The sequence below is a fragment of the Brassica napus genome, chromosome C4 (assembly GCF_020379485.1).
Source record: "Brassica napus cultivar Da-Ae chromosome C4, Da-Ae, whole genome shotgun sequence".
NCBI lineage: Eukaryota > Viridiplantae > Streptophyta > Magnoliopsida > Brassicales > Brassicaceae > Brassica > Brassica napus.
In genome coordinates this window covers 37,788,055-37,802,036 of record NC_063447.1, presented here as the reverse complement: position 1 = coordinate 37,802,036, position 13,982 = coordinate 37,788,055, and the positions used below count along the sequence as shown (strand labels likewise).

The window sequence follows — 13,982 nt, the reverse complement described above, 5'->3', positions numbered from 1 at the left end:
AAGCTTCCTAAGATCTATATGAAAACATGAAAGGAACTTATGTAGCAAAATCTATATGAAAACATGTGAATTTTTTTGTTGTTGAAAATTTGCTTCTATTTTATAATTATGATTGTGCACTTATCCTCCCTCATCATATATTTGTCCAATAAAATTTTACAATTTCTTAAACTTTTTGAGTGTATTATCTCTAAAACGGTATGCCAACTAAACAGTTCAGCCACAACTGCAAGTATATATATTTTTCCACTTGGAAAAGGAAAAAAAGGGTTTAGCAGTAAAATCAACCATTCTTAAATCTTAACTAGTGAGTAGTGGCTTATATTAACGTTCTGCTACATTCTTCTGAATTCCTCAATCCAGCTAGCACCTCTTAGGCCCTTATGTTGTACTCTAAGAACTTCTCAGTGAGAAGTGAGAAAATCCCAGTCTCGAAGTCGAAGATAACAAACAGAGATGTTATCTCACTATTTGCATACACTTGACATGTATACCCTTTTCTAGAAACTAATCATGTTTGAGAAGTGAGTAATAAGCCCTCTATCATCATTTTGGATTAAAAGTAATTGTCTCTATAAAATTATACCTAACATTTTTATGATATCTCAACGAGAAAATCTATATAAAAACAAAACTTCAACCAAATAATTCAATAGTTACAGTTTTTTCTCTGTCCTTTTTTTATTCTTTTATCATGTCCTTTTTTTTTCTTTCATTTACCCATATTTCTTTTATTCGTTTCACACCTTCTATATTCCATTATTACCATATAAACCTTTGATTTGTATTTACATGTGAGGATACAACTATACAATACCATTTGCCCCATTGCAATATATAACCATATCATTTATTTCTCAAAAAAACAGAACCATATCATTTACCTTAGCGGAGTCTCTCTCATTCACGTACCAAACAGAGAAAAATATGGAAAACGGAAGCTCCGAGAGTAGAAACAAAGCTCGTCTCGCCATCATGGAGCTCGCTAACATGATCAGCGTTCCAATGTCTCTCAACGCCGCCGTGAGGCTAGGCCTCGCCGACGCTATCTGGAACGACGGAGACAACTCTCCTGTCTCAGCCGCTGAGATCCTCCCTCGTCTCCACCTCACGTACCAAAACGGTACCATCGGCGGCGATCCCGAGAATCTCCAGCGTATACTTCGTATGCTCACAAGCTACGGTGTCTTCTCCGAACACCTCACCAACGCCGGCAGGAAATACTCTATCACCGACGTTGGAAAGACGCTTGTCACCGACTCCGACGGTCTCTCCTACGCCGCTTACGTCCTCCAACACCACCAGGTTTCCCATATTTTATTTCTTTCATATTCTTTTTTTTTTTATTATTTTACCGTATTCTAAAAATGGCAATATAGATATAAATTTATATGTTCATTTACTTTAATATTTTTAAAAATGTATTTGTTTTTATAGTTTGAAACTATTTACATGTGTTAAACATTTATTGTAAGAATATTTTATTTTCAGTTTTCTAAAACTAATATATACACACATTAATTTTGTCTACATAAACAATATTATTTGTAAGAAAAAATTCGTCTCCTGCCTAGCTAGTAAAGTCTAGCGTGTTTTACAACACTGATTTTTGTAACTTACTTCTTTAATATTTTACGAAAGTGATGACGTTTACAGGAGGCGTTGATGCGAGCATGGCCACTTGTTCACACGGCGGTGGTGGAGCCGGAGACTGAGCCGTACGTGAAGGCAAACGGCGAGGCTGCGTATGCGCAGTATGGAAAGTGCGAGGAGATGAACGGTTTAATGCAGAAGGCCATGTCCGGCGTATCTGTTCCGTTCATGAAAGCCATATTGGACGGCTACGATGGGTTTAAGTACGTTGAGCATTTGGTTGATGTAGGAGGAAGCGCAGGAGATTGTCTCCGTATGATCATTAAGCAATTCCCTAACGTCCGTCAAGGGATTAACTTTGATCTGCCTGAAGTTGTTGCCAAAGCTCCCAAGATTCCTGGTCAGAATAAATATTTGGTTTTATTTTCATCAAGATTTATCTATTTTTGGAAAGATTAATGCTATTTTTAGCTCTTTGATTGTAACTAGTGTTGATGGTGTATGAGTAATTAGGAGTGACTCACATGGGTGGAGATATGTTCCAATCAGTTCCGAGTGGTGACGCAATCTTCATGAAGGTTTGTGGTAACATTGTTGTCACGTGAATACTAAACTTTTGTTAGTTGGACGTATATTGATTCATATGTATTGTTTTTGGAGTTTATTGACAGCTAGCTGCTCACGAAAAATCTTAGTCTAGGTAGGTACATAACATAAGTTGGTGCGGTCCGTGCGGACAAATTGTGTGGACCTGACTGATATAAGCATAGATCATGTGACTGTCACTTTTATTTATTGAAGATATTTTAAATACTAGTACTAGATCTGTCAATATTTTTGTTTGTATATACACTTTATTGGAATGTTTATTTGGGTTGGTTTAATTGGTGGAGATGAATCACACATATTAGACTTTAGTGTATACATATCTCATACAGTCATATCGGTATACAACTTCAATTATTGAATTTATTTGCTGATAAATCTTCTTTTTTTTATTAGGACCTGTATAGGATATCATTTTTTATAGAACAACACAAATAAACACAAATCTTGAGCCTATGATGTAGTGAAAATTTTTAGGTTTGGGAATGCTCTTGTGGATACTTTAAAGCTTCTTATGATTTAGAAATATTCTTTCTCGTGCTGTAAAGATCGTTTAAAAAATTATTTCTTATTAAACTATCAAAAACTAAATACAACTCTATGAATAAAAAATCTATTTATATGAAAGCCAGATAATTTAAAAATTATTAAAAAAAATTATGATAATTCCAACTAATTAAGATCAATATCTAAATAAATAATAAAGTAGATAAACATGACTCTCTGCATTCTCTATCCCAATTAGTTAGCTTGTAATTGACCGTGTGTTGTTTGTGTGCACAGTGGGTGCTAACGACATGGACGGACGAAGAATGTAAGCAGATAATGAAGAATTGCTACAAAGCTTTACCGGTTGGCGGTAAACTAGTTGCGTGTGAGCCTGTTTTGCCTAAGGAAACCGATGATAGCCACCGTACTCGCGCTTTGCTAGAAGGCGACATCTTTGTTATGACAATCTATAGGACCAAAGGTAAGCATAGAACCGAAGAAGAGTATAAAGAGCTTGGTCTCTCTGCTGGATTCTCTACTTTTCGACCTTTCTACATCGATTACTTCTACACCATCTTAGAGTTTCAGAAGTAATATTAAAGCAGTTATCTTCTTACTATCTAAAAGCTTCCAGATTGTCGTAGACCTCTTTGTTGATCTCTAATAAATACATTTTTCACTAAGATGTATTAATCTAATAGTTTATTTCTAATTGGAATCCTCAATGGCATCGTTCATAAGTTTCATCTCTCGAGAAGTTGAAAAAATATAAAAATAAAGTAATGATTCAAGAATTTTTGAACATTACACATTAACAGACTAGGATAAGATTTCACGTTTTATCTACTTTCCTTTTTGTTTTCTTTTTTTTTTCCTTTTTCATTTTTTTTATCTATAAGAGACTATCTTATAAACCCTCGATGAAGATGACCTTAATTTTATCTCACACAATCCAGAGATGGCAAGAGTAGGGATGGATGTCAATTGGGCATGATGACCATTGGTTACCTCATTCCAAATTAAAATGGTTTTGATTTGGTCATGCCTGAAACCGAAGTAGTTCGAATGGACAGAAACCCGTTAACCTAAATAGTCCCGTTAACCTAAATAGTGCAGATTTTTATTCATTAGTTAATCAACATTAATTTTTTGCCAATTATAAAATCAAAAATATAAAATAACTCAATTTTGCATATTGTTAAACGTTTGATTTAGTTTGTTTTACTAAAAAAAATTATTTTAGTTTCAATCGGTGGAAAATTGCGTAGCCAGAAACATAATTCAAAGACATGTTTCTGTGAATAAAATAATTATTTAAATCAAAATAATAAAAATATATTACATTTATTGTCACTTAACTTTTCACTCAATATAATTATTTTACTGGATAAAAAACTCTTTTTATTTTAATAAATAAAAATTCACTTAATTTAGCCAAACACATAAAAGAGTCTTTTTTATTAGTTTATAAAATCAGTTAGGCATGAACATTGACTATCATTTAGGTACAAGTTGCTTTTTTCGAGTATCATTTTTTTGTTTTGAAATTAGGCCCAACTTAAATATTATAAATTTATGTGTGGGTTTTGAGTTGAGTCCTTCTGTGGGACTGGATGAGTATGGTTCTGATGTATATGAACCTAAAAATATCTAAATAATAAATGTATCTGAAATGGGTTCCAATATTTGTACCAAAAATAACCATATTATCCGATTCGGTCTAGGTCTTTTGAATACAATTAGTTATATTACAACTCATCTAAAATATATAACACTGATTATAAAAAATAAATATTAATGTGTAAAAATGTAAGAACCAATACATGCGTGGATGCGCGAATCAATCTCTAGTTATTAATTAAGAGATGATAATGATAAATTATTGTTTATGTTTTCTTTTGAAAATTATTATGTATTATAATTTTTTTTAAATTTCTTTGTATACTATATTCATCAGTAATAAATTAGTCTTAGAAATCACTCAATATTATCTTTTCAATTATATAAAAATAAGAATTTTACTTCGTTAATACTTTGTTTTATGTTTTCTGTTTTTGATTTTTTTTTATTAAAATATATATTTTAAATAACAAAACCATATTTATAGGAATTCTCTTTTTATTTTAAAATATATTTTATATTTTTGATAGTTCTTATTATTAATTTTAACCACTTATATTATTAAAAAAAATTCAAATTCGTTATTATTTTAGCTAATTTATATATTTTATTCATTAAGGGTATAAACAATATTAACCGATTTAACTTTTAACGTGAGAGCTCGAATGCGAAAAATAACTTCGTAAATAATAGTTCTGAAATATGTTAGAAAATAAATATCTTACTTCTGAACATTTTCATGTAGTAATATTGCAACTTTTCTTGTTCTAAACAATATTAAGATGTCCTTTCGTTATTATATAACTTAGACTGTTCTATTCGAGACTCAATTGGTCTAAGACATCTTGGATTAAGGATGAAACATTACTACTCGAAGATCCTTTCAGTTCCACAGCCTTTCTCGCCATTACTGCAATTTCTTGAATACGTGTCCTACGTCTCAAGAATTCACTATCTTCAGTTGCATGTTGACAATCTTCGTCCATCAAAAGCTTTATAGCTTTCACAACATTATGTTTCTTGACCAACACTCCAAGTCTTTCCTCGTCTCCCCATCTCACCGGGATCTCCACCCCAACCCTAACCCCAACCTTTAATACCTCCACAACAAGTTTCTCATTGAGAAACTGTTCAGCAAACAATGGCCATGTGATCATTGGTACACCAAAACATATCCCTTCGATCGTCGAGTTCCAACCGCAATGCGTCAAGAACCCTCCAGTAGAGCCATGTGAAAGTATCATAGCCTGAGGACTCCAACCCTTTATCACTATCCCTCTTCCACTAACTCTCTCTTCGAACATTTCGCGTTTCATCCATTCATTTATCTCATTCATGTGTTTTTCCTCCGTCTTGACCACCCAAATAAAGGGCTTACCAGATTCTTCTAACCCTAACCCTAGCTCTATCAATTGATTAGGTATTAGCCTACAGAGGCTACCTAGACAAACATATAATACTGACCTTGGTCTCATCGAATCAAGAAACTTCAAGCATTCTGTCTCGCTTATAGCTATGTTACAGTTGTTTCCTCTATCAAACAAGTCCACCATACGATCGTTACATAAAGAAACGGGTCCAACGAACCATACCTTCTTCTTGATGGCCTCAGCGTAAGCCTCTGCATAGCCAGGCTCCAGTTCTTGGAAGCTATTAACTATCACCCCAAAGGCTTCTGATTCAGCTTCACGCATCTTCTCTCTAACGTCATCCATATTTGCTAACTTTTGAAAAGCACCAGGTAACTGAGCTCTAGCTATCTCGACCATATGTGGCATTCCTGGTATAGAGAAAGGCTCTAAGTCTGAAGCAACCGAGAGGTGAGGGCTATGAAGATGGACGTTGTGCGAACTCAAAAGAGAGAAACAACACATTCCATGGAACACAATCCTCGGGATTTTGAACCTTTTAGCAGTTGTTGACGTCCAAGAAAAGCATTTATCGGAGATTATGCAACTTGGAGGGGTTTCTTGTCCCTCAAGGAACATTTCTAATGGCTCCTGAAGTTTATCCACAGCGTCATAGAATTGTCGTAGGAGGTCTTTGGAGGGCAAAGTGTCAAGAGTCTCACAATTTTTGGGAAGACCGAACTCTTTGTAAGCAAAAGGAAATTTTACAACGTTGATCTCGAGACCTGACTCCGATCTCGCCCTATCAAGTGTCTTCTCAAACCTAGAAGCATTCTGAGGTGTTGAAATTATGGTAACAATGATGCCTTGTCGCGCAAGAAGCTTGGAGATATCAACCATGGGAATCAGATGCCCTTGAGCCATGAGAGGGATCAGAACAAAGTGAAGTCTTTTGGCTTTTGAAACCATTTTAATTTCCATTTTTGGGTTTAGCAAAAGCTTATAAGTAAAGATACATATAGGGATGTAGAGAGGATAGACAACAAAAGTGTAATATGTATATATATATATGTATATATATTATATACGTAAATGTGTGAATGCATCTTGTGATAGATCTTATTTAATTGGTAAGTCTTCAAAAGCTGTATATTGACTTTGAATAAGTCATAAGAAAACTGCTGCTTAGAGAACCAATTACGCATCATCACTGTTTTAATTTTTGATAGATGACGGTAGTGAACTAGTCATTATACCATGACGATGGTGAGCTACGTCACGTTATCAAGAAGTATATGAGGTAATTGAAGTTTTTAGAGCACCTCCAATGAGGTTTTTTCCATTGAAATTCTTAATATATGTGGTATGTATATATATATGTATGTATATATTATATATGTATAACTAAGTGTGGAATCTACAATTTTTGTGGAACCCCATAGGTAACAGCATCTCCAACCCTACTTCATAATTTACCGTAAAATAGAGTGGAAAATGGAGTGATAAATAAACAAAAAATCAATTACTCCATAAATTATGGAGTGGAGTTGGAAATGCTCTAAAGGTTTTTAAAAGAGGGTTTACGTATATACATAATATATATATTAAAAAAAGTTTTAAGAGACGGTTCTTAGTTTTTTTAGTTAAAAGTTAAGAGACAGGTTCTTATATTCCGATAAGAACCCCACCTTAAGAACCTCCCAGTAATCATGCTCTTAGAGCATCTTTATCCAAGGATACTAGAGGGATTCTTAGCGTGTGGGTTCCGCGTAGGACCCACTTTTTTTTAAGAAACCGGTGACCAAAACTACCAAATAGTAGTCGGTCCTTAAGGATTTCTTACACTGTTCGCGGATCCCACTGACACGTGGCGGTCCGCGATTGGTTCGTTTTTAATTTTTTTTTTCTTCTAAATTCGAAAAAGTAAAAAAAAAAAAAAAATTAAGAAACTCCAAATGGAGTTTCTGGGATATAGATGCTCTTAGAAGTCAATGAGCGTATCTGAAAAGATGAGATTACTTGTACATAAATCTAAAGGCTGTTTGGGCCGTTAGATTTTGACCCTGCCTAAAGGCTAAAGGTAGATTTTCTATGATCATCACATCGTTTAATTTATATGTTTTTGTGGTGTAGTTTATCAAAAGAGTGTTCAAGAGATATTCTTTAACAAAAATGAATTTCATTTAATCAACATATATTTTTGTATCTTAGCTCATGCCGACTTAAAATTGAACACAAGAAGAAAAACGAAACAAAGTCTAACTATTTCCTTGATCGAGTTTGTAGAATAATGTCATTTTAAACATTCGCAGTTACCAATCATTATTGCGATTTTGGCGTAGTTTGAAGTTAATGAATTGGTAAACGTTATTTCCAAAAAAAATTCATGATACGAAGGTAAATAATCATCAGCTATCTCAAACTCAAGGTGGAATGAAGGAGATTATGAAGACCATTTTCTCTTAACTCTTGTTTTTGAGTTTAATTATATGTCTCAGAAGTTTTTTTTTAATATGTCTCAGAAGTTGTTGCCTAAATATGTACAAATCATAGAACAGAGACTTTGTTTTTCCTGGATGACTAGCAAGTAAAAACAAGATGATGAATGACCACATGGATATCTTTTTGATACTGATGTGTCAATATTGTAATTACATAATATTATGTATTGCTTCAACTTTTTGTTGGTCACTAAAAATTTAGAAAAAGCTTTAGGTCAAGGGACTTCTGCAAACCAGTTAAGGAACAATATATACTGCTAGCCAGCTCATATCAAGAAATTTAGATAGTTATTGACATTCAACTTGTAAATTTTTATTATACTAATTAAATAAAATAATCCTCAAACATCATGGATATGTTTTTTTCAAAAATGTATGTTTTGAAGTTTTCACGCGTATTAAAGAATATTTTAAATTATAAATATATTATTTTGTGATTAATTATTTCTCATAATTTTTAACCGATCGAAGTTCAATAATCACAACTAATTTTTCAAAGTTTACAATTTATCATTTTTACCTGATAAAAAAAAAGTGAAAGAAATTTTTTTTCTAAAACATAGATAAGTTTTGAAACGAACTGAGTATTTGTTTGTAGGTTTTTTCAAGTGAGTTCCATTTGCTTTGAACCTTTTTTTTGTTTAAAAGAAAAAGGTCGCTTTGAACCTTTTTTTTGTTTAAAAGAAAAAGGTCACTTTGAAACGTTCAATTATGCGTCGGTGGTGAACGAGCCAACGTAGAAGACTCGTTCAACTTTTGGAATAATAGATCATTGACGTACATTTGCCTCTTGGTTAACCTGATCTCTAGAATAATATCCTTAGAATAATACTCGAGATTTTTAGCCTGTTGTAGACTTATATCTCAGGGCCAGTAATCATTTTCATATATGGCGTCTCTATGAGTTTCTTTTGGAGGGCGGTTTAGCTATCAGTGGTGTTTTAAGTAGGGATGTTCCCTAACCCTCTGAAACCATTTGTAGCCCTAACTCTTATTTATGTAACAGGATTTAAAAATGGCTGATCCTAATAGATCTAGGGTTTAAATCTTAACCTTTTAATTTTGATTCACAAAATTATTATAAAATATTTAAATATATACTGAAATTTTAAATTTGTTAGATAACGCAAAATAGAATTTTTCCGTAAAAATTTCAAAAACAAAAAAAAATCAATTTTTTCTGCCAAAACGAAAAATCAAGTTTTAGCTAAAACAGAAAATCGAGTTTTCCCGAAAAAAAACTAAAAATCAAGTTTTTCTCCCACAGCTAACAATCAAGTTTTCCCGCCAAAAACGAAAACTGAGTTACGAAAAGTGAGTTTTTCCCGCCAAAAACTAAAACTCGAGTTTTTCTCCCACAGCTAAGAATCAAGTTTTCCCGCCAAAAACGAAAATGAGTTACGCCAAAAACTAAAAATCGAGTATTCCAGCCAAAACCACAAAGTCAAGTTTTCCCGCCAAAACAGGAAAATTGAATTCGCAAGCCAAAACCACAAAACCGAGTTTTTTTCCTTCAAAAAATAAAAAATGAATTTTTCCGCCAAAACCACAAAATCAAATTTCCCGCCAAAACCGAAAAACCTCAATTTTGAGTTATGGCAGGAAAACTCGATCTTGCGGTTTTGGCGGGAAACCCCAATAGTGATTTTTTTCCGAAAAACCTGACTTTTTGTTTTTGGCGGGAAACACAAATTTCTGTTTTTGGCGGGAAAACTCGGGTTTGCGATTTTGGCGGGAAAACTTGGGTTTGTGGTTTTGGCAGAAAAACTCGGGTTTGTGGTTTTGGCGGGAAAACTCATTTTCCGGTTTTGGCGAGAAAAAAATCAATTTTTCGGTGTTGACGGAAAAACTCGGTTTTGTGGTTTTGGCGGAAAAACTTGATTTTTGGTTTTGGCGGGAAAACTTGATTTTGCAGTTTTGGCGGAAAACTCGATTTTGTAGTTTTGGCGTAAAAAACTTGATTTTCCAGTTTTGGCGAGAAAACTCGTTTTTGTGGTTTTGGTGGAAAAACTCAAATTAGGTTTTGGCGGAAAAAACATAATTTTTGTTTTTGACGGAAAAATTTTATTCTTAGTTGTGGGGTAAAAACTCGATTTTGCGATTTTGTCAAGAAAACTTTTGATTTTGATGCTCAACAAATTGGAGGAAAGAATCATATCATATCTTATTTTTTCTAATTTTATCTTTAAAATTTAAGAACAAAAATAAATGAAATATTTTTTCAATTAAATGAATTAACCCTAGTACCAGCCCTAACTCTTGATTATAATAGGGTTAAAATACGGCCGGGTTAAAATATGACTGGACTTATAATAAACAAAACATGGCTGGGCCCTAACCTGTAGTTGACATCCTAGTTTTAAGTTTTGCTATGAAGTATACATACACTGATACACATGCAAGTTTATTTTTCTTTCATAAGAAAATACTGAAAATACTCACGTATTTGTCTCCATTCATTGTTTACATGATCTTCATAAGTAAACTGACTTTTAATTAATAAACTAAAATATGAACAAAACTTAGGTTCACCTCTTAGGGTGAACCTTTAAATTCATCTCATTCTTTAGAACCAATTAAAGTGACACAAAAATTATTAATTAAAAAATATTAAATTAAATAAAAAATAGCTAAAAAAGATAAAAAGCTAATTTTAACGACGCTAACGCCGCTAGCGAAACCCTAAACCCTAAAACTTAAATTTCAAACTCTATACCCTAAATTCTAAACTCAAATCCAAACTCCTAAACCCAAACCCTATACCCTAAACCCTAATCCTAGACCCTAAACCCAAATTATATACCTTAAACCTAAAAAGTAGACTATAAACTTAAACCTTATACTCTAAACCCAAGTCTTAGACCCTAAACCCAAACCGTAAACCTTAACCCAAACCCTATAGCATCTAAATTTAGGGTTTGGGCTTAGGGTTTACCGTTTGGGTTTTGGGTCTAGGATTTGAGTTTAGGGTATAGGTTTCGAGTTTAGGATTTACGGTTTGGGTTTAGGATCTAGCGTTTGGATTTATGGTTAAAGTTTTGGGTTTAGAGTATATAATTTGGGTTTAAGGTTTACAGTTTGGGTTTAGGGTCTAGGACTCGGGTTTAGGGTATAAAGTTTAGGTTTATAGTCTTGTTTTTGGGTTTAGGGTATATAGTTTAGGGGTTTGGATTTGGATTTAGGGTATATGGTTTGGCTTTAGGGGTTTTGATTTGGGTTTAAAATTTAGGGTATAGGGTTTAGAATTAAAGATTTAGGGTTTAGGGTTTAGCTGGAAGCGTTACCGTCGTTAAAATTAGCGTTTTTATTTTTTGTAGCTATTTTTTATTTAATTTAATGTTTTTTAATTAATAATTTATGTGTAACTTTGATTGGTTCTAGAGAGTGGGGCGAATTTAAAGGTTCAGACAGAACTTAGGTTCACCCTAGGATGAACCTTTAAATTCACTCCACCATTTAGGACCAATCAAAGTGACACATAGATTATTAATTAAAAAACATTAAACTAAATAAAAAATAGCTACAAAAAATAAAAACGCTAATTTTAACGACGCTAACGCTTTCAGCTAAACCCTAAACCCTAAATCTTAAATTCTAAACCCTATACCCTAAATTTTAAACCAAAATCCAAACCCCTAAACCCAAACCCTATACCCTAAACCCTAATCCTAGATCCTAAACCCAAATTATATACCCTAAACCCAAAAACTAGACTATAAACCTAAACTCTATACCCTAAACCCAAGTCGTAGACCCTAAACCCAAACCGTAAATCTTAAACCCAAATTATATACCCTAAACCCAAAACCTTAACCATAAGTCCAAACAGTAAATCCTAAACCCAAACCGTAAATTCTAAACCCAAAACCTATACCCTAAACTCAAATCCTAGACCTAAAACCCAAACGGTAAACCCTAAACCCAAACCCCAAACTTAGATGCTATAGGGTTTGGGTTAAAGTTTACTGTTTGATTTTAGGGTCTAAAACTTGGGTTTAGGGTATATGATTTAGGTTTTATAGTCTATTTTTTGGGTTTAAGGTATATGATTTGGGTTTAGGATCTAGGATTAGGGTTTAGGGTATAGGGTTTGGGTTTAGGGGTTTGAATTTGGATTTAGAATTTAGGGTATAGGGTTTATAATTTAAGATTTAGGGTTTAGGATTTCGCTGGAAACGTTAGCGTCATTAAAATTATCGTGTTTATTTATTGTAGCTATTTTTTATTTAATTTAATGTGTTTTTAATTAATAATCTATGTGTCACTTTGATTGGTCCTAAAGGTTGAGGTGAATTTAAAAGTTTTGTTCCTAAAATATTCCATATAGATTCGTAAACTTATACTATATATAGCAATTTTCATATTAATGTAGTTTTGGGTGTCACATAGGTTTATTAGATAGTATTAGATTAAAACATTTAATTTCGCGATTATAATTCATGAATGCCCAGTTCCTCAAACTGTACTTTCAAATGTCTAGTCTTCAAATGTGAGGGTAAGTTAACTAGTTAAGTCCTACATTGAGATTTATGTATGTATATGAGTGTAAGTTAACTAGTTAAGTCCATTAATTAAATAATATTAGAGGTGTCAAAGTTTTAGTTTCTTGATTGTGATTCATCCGTAGATAATCTAAGAGTAGTAGAGTACCCAAGAGACCAAGATATGGCTCATGGTGCTAACCGGTTAAAAATTTTCATTATGAGGCAGAAACAGAACCACAAGATGAAGCCTTGGCATGGAAGCAAGCGTCATTGAGCCTAGTGTAACTGTAACCGATGTGCTGAAAACCTTGAAGCAAGACGGTCTTGACATTTTTTGGGTTATAGATAATTTAGTAAATTTTTTTATAAAAACTAAATAGATTGGGAGCCTATAACTATATATATATATTAATTTTTAAAATTTGAAAGTTCAAAACCAATACTCCTTCCGTTTCATTTTAATTATCTTATAGAATAAATTTTTTGTTCAAAATAAGTGTTGTTTTAGAATTTCAATGCAAAGTTTATTAATCTTATATGATATATGATTTTTTGTATTCTCCAATCTATTTTTTATTGGTTGAAATGTGGTTATTTGTATAAGTAATGATGTGTTTTTTATAAAAAAGATACAAAATTAAATGTTTAATTTCTTAATTTGTGTAGACAAATCTAAAACGACAATTAAAATGGAACAAAATGAGTATTTTACATGGTTATATCCACCTTTAAATATTTCTATTTAAAATCTTTTAAAATAGGAGTGGGCATTCGGGTTTGGTTCAGATCTATTCAGGTTTCAGATTTTTGGGGTTAAAGATTTGAGCTGCATTCAGATATTTATAAATTTCTCAAAATCTAAAAACAAAAATAATATTTAACATATAAATTTGAATAATGTATACCAAAATATCTAGACTTAACATAAAATTAGTTTTGCTTGAATATTTGGATAAAAATCAATACACATTTCAAATACCTTTGGTGTTTTGAGTAATGCTTATCTATTTTGGATATTTAATTTTGACTATTTATATATATTTTTTAAGTATTTTGGACAACTTCAAAATATCTTATATATTTTGGATATTTTTTTTAGATATTAATATCAAAATAATTAATATATTTAAGTATATAAATATGATTCGGATTATTCAGATACTCAAAATATTTAGGTCCAGGTCGGGTTCGGGTTTTCTAGATATCAAAATTTTGAATCCATTGGAATTTTTAACCAGTTTTGATTCAGATTTAGTAATATTTTATTGGATCGGAGTCTGTTCAGTTCGGATCTTCTGATTCATTTTTTTGCCAAGTCCTATTTTTTTTTTTTGAATTAT

The 13,982-nt window shown here is 32.3% G+C and overlaps 2 protein-coding genes across 2 annotated transcripts; one reads left to right on the top strand and one right to left on the bottom strand.

Annotated features, from left to right (window-relative positions):
• Window positions 1-748: 748 nt before the first annotated feature.
• Window positions 749-3,400, top strand: LOC106389129 (nicotinate N-methyltransferase 1). The gene is made up of 4 exons (XM_013829321.3): window positions 749-1,305; window positions 1,657-1,993; window positions 2,107-2,171; window positions 2,983-3,400. The coding sequence occupies exons 1-4, from the start codon at window positions 928-930 to the stop codon at window positions 3,280-3,282; spliced, it is 1,080 nt and encodes a 359-aa protein (XP_013684775.1). The 5' UTR covers window positions 749-927; the 3' UTR covers window positions 3,283-3,400.
• Window positions 3,401-4,996: 1,596 nt separating this feature from the next.
• LOC106370309 (UDP-glycosyltransferase 73D1) lies at window positions 4,997-7,012 on the bottom strand. The gene has a single exon (XM_013810344.3). The coding sequence runs from the start codon at window positions 6,636-6,638 to the stop codon at window positions 5,124-5,126; it is 1,515 nt and encodes a 504-aa protein (XP_013665798.2). The 5' UTR covers window positions 6,639-7,012; the 3' UTR covers window positions 4,997-5,123.
• Window positions 7,013-13,982: the final 6,970 nt, after the last annotated feature.

What these genes read in the sequence shown, in the direction of transcription:
- LOC106389129 (XM_013829321.3), top strand. Translation starts at nt 928, where the DNA reads ATGGAAAACGGAAGCTCCGAGAGTAGAAACAAAGCTCGTCTCGCCATC. An exon ending in CAAAGCTCCCAAGATTCCTG is followed by an intron (nt 1,994 to 2,106) that starts GTCAGAATAAAT and finishes ATGAGTAATTAG; the next exon opens with GAGTGACTCACATGGGTGGA. An exon ending in GTGACGCAATCTTCATGAAG is followed by an intron (nt 2,172 to 2,982) that starts GTTTGTGGTAAC and finishes TTGTGTGCACAG; the next exon opens with TGGGTGCTAACGACATGGAC.
- LOC106370309 (XM_013810344.3), bottom strand. Translation starts at nt 6,638, where the DNA reads ATGGAAATTAAAATGGTTTCAAAAGCCAAAAGACTTCACTTTGTTCTG.